The 16,724-nt window shown below is 35.2% G+C and overlaps 1 protein-coding gene across 10 annotated transcripts in view; it reads left to right on the top strand.

Annotated features, from left to right (window-relative positions):
* Positions 1 to 16,724, top strand: part of NAV3 (neuron navigator 3) — an 879,706-nt gene that overhangs the window by 611,736 nt on the left and 251,246 nt on the right. For all 10 annotated transcript variants that reach the window (XM_043446408.1, XM_043446407.1, XM_043446415.1 and 7 more), the window contains 2 exons: positions 5,881 to 5,998; positions 6,643 to 6,695. In XM_043446408.1, the coding sequence (XP_043302343.1) occupies positions 5,881 to 5,998; positions 6,643 to 6,695 (171 nt within the window). The remainder of the gene's footprint in view (positions 1 to 5,880; positions 5,999 to 6,642; positions 6,696 to 16,724) is intronic.

Genomic DNA, 16,724 nt, shown 5'->3' with positions numbered 1-16,724 from the left:
GACAGAACAAAAGCAGTGTGGTGTCTGTGTATTGTCTTCTATTTTTGTTTGTTTTGTGTGTTTTGCCGTATTTATCCATTTGCAGTTTTATTGAGAAATAATTGATATATATCACTCTATAAGTCTAAGGCATACAGCCTGATAGTTTGGTTATATATGCCAGTGTGTGTGCTAAGTGGCTACAGTCGTGTCCGACTCTATGGGACTCTATGGGCTAGCCTTCCAGGCTCCTCTGTCCATGGGATTCTCCACACAAGAATACTGGGTGGGTTGCCATCTCCTGCTCCTCCAGGGTATCTTCCCAATCCAAGGATAGAACCCATGTCTCTTACGTCTCCTGCATTGGCAAGCGAGTTCTTCACCACTAGCACTACCTGGGAAGCCTTTGGTTTACAAATACTGTGAAATTATTACTACAGTAGGTTCATTAACATCCATCTTCTCACATAGAGTAAAAAGAAAAAAGCAGGGAGGAGGAAGTCTTTTCCCCATATTCACACCAGCGTTTATTATCTCATCTTTTTGATAACAGCCGTTCTAACAGGCATGAGGTAACATCACATTGTGGTTTTAATTTGCATTTCCCTAATGATTGATGATACTGAACATCTTTCCTCATACCTGTTGGCCTTCTGTATATTTTCTTTAGAGAAATGTCTATTCAGATCCTTTGCCTATTTTTAATTGGATTATTTGTATTTTTTTCCTATTGCATTATATGATTTTTTAAAATGTATTTTAGATATTAATTCCTTCACCACATGATAGTTTGCAAATATTTTCCCCATTTTATGGGTAGTCTTTTCGCTTTATTGATAGTTTCTTTTGCTGTGTCAAAGCTTTTTAGTTTGGTAGAGTCCCATTTGTTCTTTTTTTAATTTTATTTTTTGAACTTTACATGCCATATTCAAAAATTCATTCCCAAGATCTATGTCAAAGAATTGATTCCTGTGTTTATTTCTAGTAGTTTCGTAGTTTCAAGTCTTAGTTCATTTTGAGTTAATTTTTGTAAAGTGGCGTAAGTCATGGGTGCAGTTTCATTCTTTCATATGTGAATATCTAATTATCTCAGCACCATTTACTGAATTAACTGCCTTTTCTTGTTGAGTGTTCTTAGACCTTTTGTCAAATGTTACTTGCATGTATATGCTTGGGTTATTTTTAGGTTTTCAGTTTAGTTCCATTGGTCTATTTATTGGTTTTTATGCCACTATCACATTGTTTTGATGACCATAGCTTTATAGTATGGCTTGAAATCAGGAATATTGCCTTCTCTCTGACCCTATTATTTTGTAAATTAAAAACAAGCATTGTGAAAGAAATATTTTAGTGTATGTGCTGCTGAAGTGAGCACTGTAAAAGAAAAATGATAGGATCAATACTTAAGAGATCATTATAACTTGCAGCAATTTTCCTTCATTAGTTAGGTTACCTACCTTTGGGTAGACAGCTAATATTTAAGGATTTGACAGTGATAATGATGAATTATGTTAATAAAATAATTACAATTAACATATTTTATATTGAAACATGAACTACTAACACTATTTGACACTTAACACATATTTAGTAAATGAAAGGCCATGTTCCAAGAGTATAAATTTATTCAATCCTCACAATAATTCCATTAGTAGATAATACTATTATTACCAGCTTATAGGTGAGAAAAATCTGATGCTGAGAGGAAATAAATGTTCGTTCAGTATCCACATGGATATTAAATGGCAGAGCAGAAATTTTAACCCTGTAGATTGTTCCTTAAAGAATACCTGCTGTTGCATACAGGCCCTAAAACACATGCTGATAAATATGAAGTATAAAATATGCCATGGTGCAATTCATTCTATTATTTTAAATTACTGTGAACGAAAAATTGGACGTACAAATATGCTAGAGTTTCTAAGTAGCACTTTGGTAAGTGTAATCTCATTAATTCTTCTGAATTAACTGAAATATAATTACTACATGAGATAACATTTATACTCATAACATTGCAGTTAAAATGATTGAGGAAAGTTGGCTTAAGATGCTTACAGGTAAATGCTATTTAAAGTTTTGGTCAGAACCTTGATGACTTAAATACTCAGTGATCCTGCTATAGAAAATACAAAATATTGATTTATGAGTAATTTGATGTTATTTTCAATTATATAGGTTTCTTCACACACATAAAAAACCCCTCTAATTCAATTCTACAAAATATGTTACCGTACATTTTGCTCATTCAGCTGAGGTTAAAAGGTTAAATGATGTGATTATTTTAGTGGAAACTAACCAAGGGCAACTTTGGAGCTCGGATCCAAGATCTGGTCATGATGTCACCATTCTGAATTCACCATTCTGTTCATTCTGTATTTATTTGAACAACAGATTTTAATGATGGTTGACAAGGTTGTTTATATCTGCTCTCATCAGATTATTACAGTAACTTTATTGATGATTTTTAAACACATTTACGTACCATGTGTCCTTTACTTGAAGATTGTCTTCTTAAAGACACACTTCCTATTTCCACTCTTTTAAATTTAAGTTTTAATTTATTAAAGATATGAAACTATAAGCTTATATTTAAAATTTAAAAATGTATAAAAGTTTCTAGGTAATTGTTTTATATTTCATCATCTATATTATAACCTTTTGGAAAACACTGATTTATTTTAATCAGATCTTCTACACAGTAGTAGAAGGACTATTAGAAGGACTAAGTAAAATACATAGGAACTAATTTTTAAGTTCATTTATTTAATCTGAATATATTTTTCTGATTGCATCTAAGTCAGAGTTATTGTCTGAGCAAAATTTCACATGTTGGAGATGCTGGACAAGTCAAAGCACTTGGGCTTGGGATTCCCCTAGAAGAAATCCTGGACCAAGTGAAAAAATGTTTCTTGAGCTCAGTGAGAGGCTTTCTCAACAAGGTCTTGAAGCCAACCAGCTGGCTTCCCATCTGTTTTCTCACCTAAGTCCCAGAGGGCTTTGGATAGAGGATAAGGCACTGTTAGCTTGCATTTGGAGAATAAAAGTATAATTGTTTTTACTTTGAACTCATTCCATTTTGTATATATTTAAATAAATATTAAATAAGCACTATTTCTGCAATTTAATGCCTTCATTTAAAAGAAAAAAAGCATCCATGCAGTATGAGCTTTGTTGGAGGTGGTGTAACGATGGAGGCATTCACTGCAGGCCTGGATGAGAACATTGCAGCCTCAAAATTGGACACATTCCTCAGAGTTTGGATGGGGGACAGATCTGTGGCCTCAGTGAATTAGATAGCAGGAGTCAGAGATGTGACTAGTGTAAGAAAGCAAGGAATACAGTTTCTCCAGTCTTCAGCTGCCAATACTTCCACATTTTTTAACCTTTGAGCAATGATAACATCAACAAATATTTGTTGGAAAACCACCATAGCAAATAACATTTAGATGCCATAAAATAATAATAATAGGCCTTTTTTTCAGGATTAACTCTTGTGACAGGCCCTTTACAAGTTCAATCTTATTAGTCCTGACATAATACTATAAGTATTGCATCATCCTTATTTTGCAGATGAGGAATCAGGTTTAGAAGATATAAGTAATTTGTTCAAGCTCCCAGGGGGTAGCGAATAGTCTGCTGGGCCTCCAAGCAGAGGCTCCAAGCAAGACTCCAAACACACACTATCCATGTGTGTTTGACCCAGAACTCATATTCTTCATCATTGTGGATCCTTTAAAGTCAGTTAACTGGTCCTTATAAATAACTCGCTGCCTCGGAGATAGGCACAAATAAAGTCTGGCTCACATTGAACTTTCTACTAGGCACCAAATGATTAATGCTATCGTTCAATTGATGTGTAGGTGAAGGGAAAGTGCTCAATTTTTTAAGATTATGAACAGTGTAAATATTATAAAATTAAAATTTTGCCATAACACAGATAGAATAAAATCTTAATTAAGGAAGATGATCAACAAATAAAAATGTCAATTTAGAAAGTGTGCTTGTTTTCTAATCAAGGAGACAGTTGTGCAAGTGATTTTTCTTACACTTTAATAATCTTTAGTATAAAGAAGATAGTGAATGTGAAGACAGAAGATGTAGTGTTGCCATCATATATGTTTTTCTTATGCAGTAGACTATACCTCAAATTACTGATATCTTTCAGAACACACTCTACCAGTACATACGCACTAAGATGCCACCTTATGTTTTCTAAAATAAAGAAACACTCTTTCTTTTGTGTTATATTTTGAAATGTTTGTACCTAGGATCCATTAAAAAACACTTGGCAGCCCTGTTTTTAGATTTTGGTCCTGTAAAAAATACTAGTAGAGGTATGTGCCAAGACACATATATAAGATGTCTCTTACAAATTTAGAAGTGATAGAAACATTTTTAAACAAAATAAGTATCTTTCATTAGGGGGGATTGATGCTATGTATAATATAACATCAAAAATAGTGATAAATTTTTGTAAAATGGTTTTGGAAGTATTAAAATATTGTTACATAAAAAGCTGAAAATGCAGAGTGATAGGTAAAATTGAGCTAGATTTGGTTACACATTCTGTCATGAATGTGTGTATATGGTGTGTAATATGATGTCATGTGGTGAAGTGTGTAGGTGTAGGAAAAGTTCTAGAACTATTTATATCAAGTTATTCAAAAGTGGGTGGGGTTGCAAGTTGTGGGAAACTTTTATTTGTCCAGTTTTTACACTTCCTTTTTACTTTATTTTTATAAAAAATATGTATTAATTTTGTTAAAAAATTTTTTTCTTTTTTTGCATTTTGCTTGGGTCTCAGTGCTCATGACCACAAGGCACAACTTACCTTTCCAGTCTGATTTGTCCTAATTTCAGGCATCCTGCCTTAATTACATGATTTTCAACTGTGCCCTTCACCTCTCTGTATCTTGTACCCTCTGGGGGAAAGCCCTTCCCTTCATTTCCTAACTTCAGGTTCTGTTACGTTTCCAGTTTTAATTCCAGTGCTTCTTCTATAATGCATTTTTATATTTCTCAGTTATTTGTCCTCCTCTATTCTTATTTCAAGTTTACATTCTTCTATCACATCAATGTTATGGTCTGCCTTGTAATAAGTGTACTAATATGTCCATGTAAGCCTCTCATGGAATTGAAATTTTATCATTATAATTGGATTATATTACATCAGTAAGTGCCTGTAACATTTGAAAAATTAGTAATATTTTATTTTTGTGAAGCTTTTGAACAGTTTCAATTTTTTCCTCTATCATAATCTGTTATTGGAGAGACGCCTCTACTTTATATAGATAGCCAAGCTTAGAGTTCATAATATACCTCAATTCTATATTAATTATAATATCTATATAATAGGTGCATATACTTCCTCTGTTCTCTTATAAAAACACATTATGAGAAGCTGAAATGGGATTTGACAATTCAAATAAAATAACTTAGGCATCTGCAATTATTTCGTAAAATGATGCCAAAATATCATCACATGCAGTATCTCACATGACAGATTTAATAAAGTCTGCTCAGAGAAACACACATTTTTATAGTGAGATTCGTATATAAGTCAATCCAGGTGGCTTCCTTTTACAAGGACAGACAGGATTATTTTCAGTATGAGGGAACCAGAGGCAAGAGAGTAAAAATTGAAACTGATTTGCAAACAGGAGCTTCCTCAGTAGTCATCCAGGAAGGGAGTTTTGCTCTGTCACAAGTGACTAGTCCCTGGTTTTGAAAAAGAGTGAATTTAAAAATTATTTTACAACTATTTCCTTTTGAGCTATGACTTCTTAAGCTGGAATGTGATCCAGAATAACATCCCTTTGTATCCAACATTTGCCTGAAGCATTTTTATTGCCTCTCTTTTCCCTCATCTCATCTCACTTCTTCCCTCCCTCTGTTCAACAGATTTACACAGACTGGGCCAACCACTACCTTGCAAAATCGGGCCACAAGCGGCTGATCAAGGATTTGCAACAAGACATTGCAGATGGAGTACTGCTAGCAGAAATCATCCAGATCATTGGTAAGACCTACCCTCTGGAAAACAAAACAAAACAAAACTTGAAAGTCTCTGCCCCCACCTACTTTGGGTAAAATACAATTTAAGTCGAATGCTTAGAAACTTGGTCCATGTGTCTGGGAGATTAATGTAGCTCTCCCTGTGATTTAATTAAAATGTTTATGTGAGAATGTTTGAAGAAGGCAGCTTGGCCATACTTGTACACGGCTAGAGCTGTATCTTTGCATTCACTGAATTGTCAGAAATGAACGCTTCATTAAACCATATGTCTCCCATGTGTGCTTGCCGTTAGCTGGAGCAACTCATACACTCTGAGATTCCTTGAAACTGTATCCTGATCCAGCAGGGACAATTGTGAAAGGTTTCATGTCAGCAGTCATTTGGCACAAGCTGAGGAATTAGCAGCAACTTCCTTCTCAGTCACTTTTTTTTTTTTTTTTTATTTGCCTGATTTCTGCATATGGACTTGGCGGCTGCTAACAAGTATGTCCTCCTGTACACAGCTTAGGAGCCACAGTGAATGTAGCAGCAGCGTTTTACTTGTTTTTTTCCTTTTTTTTCCCTTAGTCTCCTGTGTGTGTGTTTCACTTCATGGCTTAAGCATGTTGTTCTTTTTTTCTCTCTTTTATTTTATTTCTTGGCTTTAGCAAATGAAAAAGTTGAAGATATCAATGGATGTCCTAGGAGTCAATCTCAGATGGTAAGAATCATCTTTATTCTAAATATAATGCCTGTCTTCACTTCCAGAGTTAACTGCATTTATAAATGGACTAGGAATTTCTTTTGCATATGTTCCTGCTTATTCAAGAAACCATTTGACTGTATTCTATCATGTATGTATATTTTCTTTGGGTGCAATTTAGGAAAAAGTGATAGCATCAATATGTTTGAATATGTATGACTTTTGAAAAAAGTCTCCAGGTGTTTTATCAGATCCTTGACATTTTTTGTGTTCTGATGTCTGAATAATTTCACTGGTGGTAGGAAATCCCATTTCCAGTTTTAAGTGGAGCCTTTTTGTGTGAACAACTGATTTGAAGAACAAAAGTTTGTCATGTGCATTTTAAAAATATATAAAGAGTATTTTCTTTGCTCATAACAAAGTCCGGTATAAACGTATGGACTCTTCAGCACTTTTGGAAATGACTCTCTAAAGGCAGGCTGCTGGTTTTGCTGAGCAGGGACTAACTAGGGGATATGATTCATAGCCTTTTCCAGAAAGTCGCCGATCTAGGTCTCTATCTCCCCCAGCCCTCTCTTATCTTTACCAGTTGGTAAAGGGTAGAATTTCGTAATAAAACAATAGATTGATAAACTGCTGAGATAGAAGCCCACCCCTTTATTAATTAAATAACCACAACTTAATTTTATAGGACAAACTGACCCCAAAATGCCTTAGCTGAAGTTATGTCAGTAGATATAATTAGGAGTGACAGCCAAAATTCAGAAGATGAGGTTTTTCCAAAACTCTTTCTAGTGTAGAATAGACATTTAAAATAAAAGTAATGAGTAGCTGATTGACAGCAATAGGGAGAATGAAAAGAAATGATAAACTTTTTGACCTGCTGACCTGATATAGGTAATGTTGGAAAACTGAAATCCAAAATAATAAAAAATAATTTAGTTTTAAAGAGCGATTAACTAGCATGTCTGGTGTGTGTGTGTGTGTTTAAGCCCTCTAAGGACCTATTACAGTGTCATGAACTCTCTGTCGCTGTTGTGAAAAAAATCACTGTAAAGAAAGATTCTCTGTAAAACACTTTAGTTTTAGGGAAGGTTCCTGATCTAATCACTCTGGGCACAGAGATGACTCTATAAGAATTAGTTATGGTTGTTTCCTGAAGTTTTCCTGGACGCAATTATAATACCTTCGGGCCCTGCTGCAGTGAAAGCTCCTTGATGTTGGTAAAGACATGTAACTTCTCGGAGCCTCTGCTTTCTCATCTGTAAAATGAGCCCTAATTACAATATGATAATAACATATAACTATGGACATTCTTTACTACCTAAACTGTTATGGAAATGCAGAACATTACTGCTACAAACTTTATAAAGGGCACATTCACTAATTAATACCTGTTAAAAAATTTTTAAGGTTTCTTATTTAAAAGCACTATAGTCCCTGAATATCACATGTTATGTTTCTCAAACCCAACACTATTGGTTTTACTTCCCTTATTTCAATCATCAAGAGATGTTGGATACTAAAATTCTTATCTTCACCACTGTCATTCCAACTTGATTCTGATAACAATTCAATGAATAGCCAAGCTATTGCTTCATGATAGATAATAAACAAACCTCCAAAGCTCATAACTATAGACAGAGACGCTGCAGTCCTTGGATATTCATCTGAAACATCTGTGCCTGAGATTCTAAAAATATGAAAATATCTCATAAGATTCTCTTAATTGTTTTGCTTCCTGCTCATTTAGCCCTCAAATGTCATATAACATCTAGTATACATGTTATATTGATATTTCTGCTTCTGATGGAAAAAAAAAACAGAAAAATCAAAACCTGAGAAATGCATATGTTATAAAATAGGTGTTTTTTTCCAGCCAAAAGTCTTAGTCAGAATTACACTGAATTATGAGTAACAGTGACTTGTAACCTCACTTTTGTTTTTTGGGTTTTTTTTGTGGTTGAATTTTTAACCTGAAATTGTCATGGCTTCCCTGTGGTGATTCACATGAATACATGTGACACAAATGTAACTTTTTTGGTTGAATCATTTTTGCCTCTGTTCTTGAAAACTGGCATTGGTAACATGTTATTAATGAATAAAATTCCAGATTTTAATCTGAGATAAGAAAGTAGAGGAAATAGAATTATGATAGCATGACTAAGTTTATAAAGTTCATATATCTATCCCAAACAGGATGTGGCCTGCTTCTTTTTTTGTGTAATAGCCAAGCAATGCTGCATTAGTAACAGCACTGTCCTTACTCATAGAACTACTTGTCCAATTCTTTATATATATGTATAAAGGATTGTTCATGGCCTTTGGGTTGGCATTCATGTTTGATAACAAAAGGTAAGGTACAACTAGGTCTGCTACTATTTCTAGTTACAAAGTGTTTGTTTGTTTTTTAATTTTAAACTTGATAACCTTTTTTTTAGCAGTTAGTTGCTCAGTCATGTCTGATTCTTTGCAACCCCATGGACTATACAGTCCATGGAATTCTCCAGGCCAGAATACTGAAATGGGTAGCCTTTCCCTTCTCCAGGAGATCTTCCCAACCCAGGGATTGAATCCAGGTCCCCCACATTGCAGGCAGATTCTTTACCAGCTGAACCACAAGGGAGACCTTTACTGGATTATTTTAAGCCTTTAAGAATAGACATTCTCTTGTATGAATCTACAGGAAACTGATGAATAACAGCCAGATGTTCATATTTGGGTAAGGCTAACTGAGCACATAAGGTCCCAGGTATAGGGACACTTGAGAATCAGAAACAAATATTCAAATAAGTAATAACGACAGTGTTACATAGGGAAGAACCAAAGGAATGTGGAGGGAGTGAGCTTGGTGTGTTTCAGAAACAGAAGACCATGTGGTTTGAGCCCAGTGAGAGGTGTTCAGAGGGGAAGATGGAAGCCTAATTGTGTGGAACCAAAGTAAGTTTCACTGTGTTACTCTGTTGATTGAGGAGACTTTGAAAGACTTTTAAAGCTGGACCATGTTATGATCTGATGTAAATATTTAAAAAGATCACCCCAGGTGCTTTCTGAGAATTGTAGAATCCTTAAGTGTTGACTTTTAGTTGACTGTGGGAGATGAAAAATGTAGGGAGTATGCAATACTCCCCGATTTTTTGGCCTGAATGAGTAAATAGTTACCATTAAATAAGATGGTGATTATGGAGGGAGAAAACAGGTTAAAAGGCGAATGGGGGGAGATGACAAATTCAGATTTTCACTAATATAATTTGATGTATCCATTGGAACTTCAAGTGGAGGTGATTGGAGGCAATTAGGCATGTGTTTCCTAAAGGTGAGAGGTAAGGTATTGGTTAGAATATACCTCGTGTGTAGGCACCGATTGAAGTGGACAAGGGTGAGATCTCTAGGAGATCTGTGTGAAGTCAGACAGGAAGAAAGCTGAGGTGCTTACTTTGGGGTATGCCAGCATGTATGTGACGAGGAGAGGCGTAGGAGTCAGAAACAGGTGAAAAGAGTGGTCAGAAAGTGAGCCCATCATTGAGAGGGTCACTCAACAGATGTGGATTGTTAATCCTTAGGGTCGCTATGGTAGCTTAAGCTATAGTGCATACTTGGGTTAGCCTAGCGGGAAAGGGAAAAGTAAAATGAGGGAATGTGATGGATGCTGTCCAGGGCTACATGAAAAATAGGTTGGTATACCAAGGTGAGAAATTAGTTCTAGTGATTAGACAGGCATTAATGACCTTTAAGTAAACATCTTCTGTAAGAGTGATCACGTATTCAGGGGTGGCTGAGAGGGGCAGATAGCCACTGAGTCTTTAATATTTTCCTAGGATTTTCCTGTTGAAGGGAAAACGTGGTTTGAGAGGAAGGCAGGGTGAGGGGAGTTTTTGCAAGGGGGAAGTAGGAGAGGAGGAAGCGGTAAGGAGAGAGGAGGGAGATTCCAGGGAAATGCCAGATCCTCAGGGAAGTGGCGGAGGAGGAAATTTGAAGTCTGGGTGGAAGATTTAATGTTGGAAAACAATGGGAATACATTCTCCTTTATGTCATGTCATAAGGGAATATGATTGCATGAAGCGGTATTTGTTAGTGGATTACATAGAAATTAAAGAAATTCAAATAAACATGATAATGATTTTAGATTATTGGATAATATCAATGTGCTCCTTTCCATGTCATTCTGTAATGGTTACCTTACAATATAAAGAAAAATTGATATAGTATTTTATAACATAAAATTCAACAATATTTCTTTCAAATATCATTGACTAAAGAGCAGATATTTAAGACAATATGAACTTGTCTTTACAGCAGTTTATTAGCATGATTATTGAGAGCTTCCAATTCGTATTTATTGTTTCAACTGTTATCTATTGCTATCTTTCTTTAATAAGCTTAAGACTAAATTCATCCTGGAAAAAAAAAAACAGAGCTAAATTTGTAGGAGCTTATTCAATACTATATTTAACCTCATCCAAAGATGAAGTTACTAATATGGATGGCACCTGTTAAGTAATTTCTAGGTGGGTGGTTTCAGGATTCAAAATATATGCTGCATACCACAACTTTGGTGAGATTATATGAGGAAATAAATTAGCCAACTATAAATACCAGGAATGTCCAGAATGCCCAGCAGATTAAAAATAGCAGAAAAAAAATGCCCAATATGTATTTGAAATGCAGAGGCACAAGTGCAAGACAAAAATGAAAGACACGTAGGGGAAAAGTCGTTTGGAAAACAACATTTTTTTTATTTTAAAATAGCCCATTAGAGCACTTGGCCAGTTAGCTCCATTGGTTAGAGTAGAACACTAATAAAATAGACCATGGTATTTAACAGTCTTCATAAATGCATGGAGGGATTAGGGAATTTGATTATGTACAATAGCTGCAAACCAAGAATTAGATTATGGGGCAGAACTGAGAATCTGGAAAATGCAGTTCACAGCTTGTCCTTCTTCTTTGCTGGCTCATCCCTTCACCTCACTCTAGTAACTCAATTGTTTTCTCAGCCACAACCTTCTACCTTCTTTCCTATCGTATCATATTGTTTGAAACTTGCTGATATGAAGATTTTTGGAATGTCTGTGCCTCTACCCTTTTCTGTTCCTAGATGAAATAATAGGTTTTAGTCTTCCCTTAATTCTCTGAATCCATGTTCTACAGAGTTGTGGCTGCCACAGTAATTACTGTACTTCACAGGCATCTTTGTTCCATTTCTATAGTTTACAGGAATCCAGACAGGGAAGCTATTCTTGATAGAAAAATTATTCTGTTGTTTTATCTGTATGTTGCCCTTTCAAGTTTTAATTCTTCCAGCCACAACTTGTTTTTGCTGCCCTTTTAAAGGATCTATTTAGGTAAGATAAGATGAGGTTTCTAACCAAATAGGGAAAAGATAAAATATTGGAATGCTCTAAAGATTTAATAAAATCTTATAAATGGCACACTGCAGGATTCTAGCACTATGACTCAGAGGAGTGGAATATTGCTAAGTTAGTCCATTCACATGATCCCCTGCCATTTTGAAACTGTTCATCTTCTGGAATGTCTAGAAAAAGATAGCTTAATGAAGACAAATGTTTTCCTACAAATAGAGCTCTGATCTCTAAAGAACCACTAACTAAAAATCTACTTTGTTAGTTTACTTAACAGTTTCATTATTTTTTATTTAGACTCACACTTCAGAAAAATAAGCATAAACTATAAGTGTTAGGAAATTTATATTAAATTATTGATATAATTTATTTATATTATTAATATAAATCACCCTGATGATTTTTAAAACTGCGTTTGTCTCTAGAAGTTGCTCAGTATACTCATAATGTAAAGTGTGAATGAAGAAATGGAAATAAATGGGGACGTTGAGAGTAACTGTGTCATGTTTAAAGGACAGTGATCACTGGAGTTCTAATTCTGATTAGATGATTCAGGAAAAAACTCCATAAATATTCAAAGTCTTCGCTTATTTCTGTAGTGAGGAAATCAGACTGATGAACTCCGAGATCCGTTGGAATGCTGACTTGCTATACTGATTTAACAAACAGCAAAGACCATGCTTTCTGTTCAATGTTTCATCTTAAGATGTACTTGGGTTTTCAGTCTTTATAACTTTAAAACAGCATCCATAGTAAGGTAAAAAAGATATTTCCTAACATGTGTTAAGTCTAATTTACAATGAAAAACAATACTTTTATGAATGCTATCTAGTCTGCCCTCCAGAATTTAAGTAAATGCTGAAAATATAAGAATGCTTTTCTACATTAACTTTATAATATGGAGTAAATAGTGTAAATGTTTTTCTTATAAGTGTCAATATTTTAATGGTTTATGTCATTAGTAGTTCAAATAGAAATTAAAGTAGCTAATTTTACATTGAATACTGGATTTCCACATACATTTTTTTCTTTCTATTTGAAGACAGGATGTAACTTATTTCTGTTTTTTCAGGTAGTTATTAAGTTTTATACCTGTGTGGAAAAAACAATTGCAAATGTACTTTGTATTTCTGCTGTATATTTGAATATCAACAACTTTCTTAAATATTTAGAATGTTCTTATCCCTAATAGTTTGACATAAAATGCTGTAAGTTGTTTCCCACTGATAAGCCACTATCCCAGTAAACATGAAATACAGTCATACCTAATATTAGAAAACATATTTTATAGCAATCCTTTCATAAATTTAGCTTTTATTACCTTAAATGGCCTAGTTTTTAAAAAGAACCTACCTCTCCATCTTTTTCAATTCCCTTCTTCAAATTAATAGCAAATTACCACTTTCAATACTCAATAGTAAAAAAAACATGAAAGAAGAGAAAATTTTAAAATCTTAGCTTGGAAAACAATATACTAAGATATGAGATCATTTTAAGTATGACTTGTGATATTCTTAGCTTAAAAACCTGTAACTAAAAGTGGACAGAAAAACAAAATGAAATAGGGGAAACTTGTTCACTTGACCTCAGTATGTTCATTTGAGAACTATATCTTTGATAAGACAAATTACTTGAAAATCAGCAGATGTATCCAGTCTCCTTTATTAAATGATTTAATATGAGTTAAATTAAACTGACCTGTGTGGATAGCCATAGACAAAAATTCATGACATATCGGGTTACACTTTAAAACATTTTATTGCCCTTTAATTTGTATGAGTCATGTTTCAAACATAAAAAATATTATGAAATTGCATCACATGCATGTATCCTAAGTCACTTTAGTCATGTCCTACTTTTTATGGTCCTGTGGACTGTAGCCCACAAGGCTCCTCTGTGCAAGGGATTCTCCAGGCAAGAATACTGGAGTGGGTTCCCATGTCCTCCTCCAGGGGATCTTCCTGACCCAGGGATCAAACCCAGGTCTCTTATATGTCCTGCACTACCGGTGGTTCTTTACCACTAGTGCCACCTGGGAAGCCCATTATGAAACTGCATCATAGACACATCGAGCCTTAGAGATGGACCTGAGAGTGTGGCAGTATCAGCATCACTTATTGACTCACTCGTAGATTAAATGCCAGCCGTCTTTATCCAGTGATGTATGAGATGCTTTGCTTGCATTTTCATTGCGCCATCAGAGCAAACCTACGAAAGAACTTGCCTCATTGAGGCTGCCTGTGTCCCTTTTCAGGAAGTAGAAGAATCAGTGTTTATTCTCATGTCTATTTAAGACTAAAAAAACAACAGCTCTTTGAGTCTAGGCCAGATTGCTTTTAAACTTATTAATAAATGCACTTAACAAAATAAGGTCTGAAATTCAAGTCTTTAGATTTTAACCTCTTCCTCTTCCACCTCTCCCTCCTTCTTCTTTAGTGTTTGGATCCTTCTCCTCTCCCTCCTCCCTCCAAACTTGCAACATAAATGAGTGTTTTTCTTTAATACAATACTTGCTTCTTCCATCTACAGCAGGAATAAAAGCTTTGGTTAGTTTGGGAGAGCATACAGGCATATGGGATAATGATTTATAGATTTTATGGTGAAATTATACATTTGGAAAACATTATTATATGTAACTTTACCCTGATATATAGTATATATAGATAGATATTATGTAAGTTTAGAACAGTTTTATAACTTCATAATAAAAAACAAAAATTTCTTGTTCTGTTTTGTTCTCTATAACAAATGGAGAAGCAAGAACTTACTGAAAACCCAGAGTATATATTTTCAGGTTAATAGGTACTGATGCAATATTTTATAATTTTATAACACTTTATATTGGCAATTATAGCCTATAATAAAGATTTAATATCATCTTTAATAGGCAACTAATGTTAAATGATGTTCATTATTCTCTAATACCAAGTCAGTTGAGGTAGAATATAGAATTTTGAACAAAAAACAATTTTTATCTGATAAAGTCCTAATAAATTTTCCATATGAGTACCCTTATATATCTATCTAATTGGTCATGTAAACTCATTCTGTAATATGTGTGTTTATATGGGACATTTCTAGTATGAAAATATATACATACACATGTATACACACAGACATAGATACACATATGCCTAGTATAGAGCTAAGCTCTTCATAAACATCTGTATTCCCCACATAATATACTATGTGGGAGCTGCTTTCCATCTCATTTCACAGATAGGTTAGCTGAGGCTTCAGGAGAGTAAAAACAGTATCAATTTATTTTGCTGATTTCTTACAAGGTGTAAATGTCATAACGAGGATTCAAACCCAGATTTGAGTGCAAAACTTTAAACTATTATTATGTAGTGCTTAATCTTGTGTCTAACCCCAGACCAACTTAACACAAAAACAAACTGAAGAGCTAGACAGAAGTACTATTTCCTACCTCTCCCTACCCCACGGCACAAACTAGCTTGAAAGAGAAAAGCAAAGCATGGGGTATAGTGCACAGTGGCAGGAGGTACCTAGTGAAACTTCATCTTTCATCTACACTCCCCACAGATTAACAAATCAATCCTCAGAGGACAAGGCCCAGAGATCTGCATGCTCACAGGCCCCAGCTCACCCTCAGATGTGCTAAAGACTCACCATTGCCCTGCTGCTCTTCTAAGTAGATGATTGTGTTAGTTTCTTGTGCTTACTATAACAAATTATCACAAATGTAGCTTCAAACAGTAGAACTTTAATCTCTCACTTGTCTGGATGCCAGAAATCTGAAATCAGTAGTCAGTCAGTTCAGTTCAGTCACTCAGTCGTGTCTGACTCTTTGCGACCCCATGGAGTGCAGCACACCAGGCTTCCCTGTCCATCACCAACTCCCGGAGTTTATGCAAACTCATGTCCATTGAGTTGGTGATGCCATCCAGCCATCTCATTCTCTGTTGTCCCCGTCCCTTCCCTCCTTCAATCTTTCCCAGCATCAGGGTCTTTTCCAATGAGTCAGTTCTTCGCATCAGGTGGCCCAAGTATTGGAGTTTCAGCTTTAGCATCAGTTCTTTCAATGAATATTCAGGACTGATTTCCTCTAGTATGAACTGGTTGGATCTCCTTGTTGTCCAATGGACTCTCAAGAGTCTTCTCCAACACCACAGTTCAAAAGTATCAATTCTTTGGCGCTCAGCTTTCTTTATAGTCCAACTCTCACATCCATACATGACTACTGGAGTAGTCTTTGACTAGATGGATCTTTTTTGGTAAGGTAATGTCTGCGCTTTTTAATATGCTGTATAGTTTAGTCATAGCTTCTCTTCCAAGGAGCATCTTTTAATTTCATGGCTGCAGTCACCATCTACAGTGATTTTGGAACCCCAAAAAAAAAGTCTGTCACTGTTTCCATTGTTTCCCCATCTATTTGCCATGAAGTGATGGGACCGGATGCCATGATCTTAGTTTTCTGAATGTTGAGTTTTAAGCCAACTTTTTCACTCTCCTCTTTCACTTTCATCAAGAGGCTCTTTAGTTCTTCTTTGCTTTCTGCCATAAGGGTGGTGTCATCTGCGTATCTGAGGTTATTGATATGTCTCCAGGCAATCTTGATTCCAGCTGGAACTCATCCCCATCAGTCACTCATTCGTGTCTGATTCTTTGAGACCCTGTGGATCATAGCCTGCCAGGCTCCTCTGTCCATGGGATTCTCCAG

Source organism: Cervus canadensis, chromosome 25 (assembly GCF_019320065.1).
Source record: "Cervus canadensis isolate Bull #8, Minnesota chromosome 25, ASM1932006v1, whole genome shotgun sequence".
Lineage (NCBI taxonomy): Eukaryota > Metazoa > Chordata > Mammalia > Artiodactyla > Cervidae > Cervus > Cervus canadensis.
Note: the sequence above shows the minus strand (reverse complement) of the source record. Positions and strands in the feature narration are given on the sequence as shown.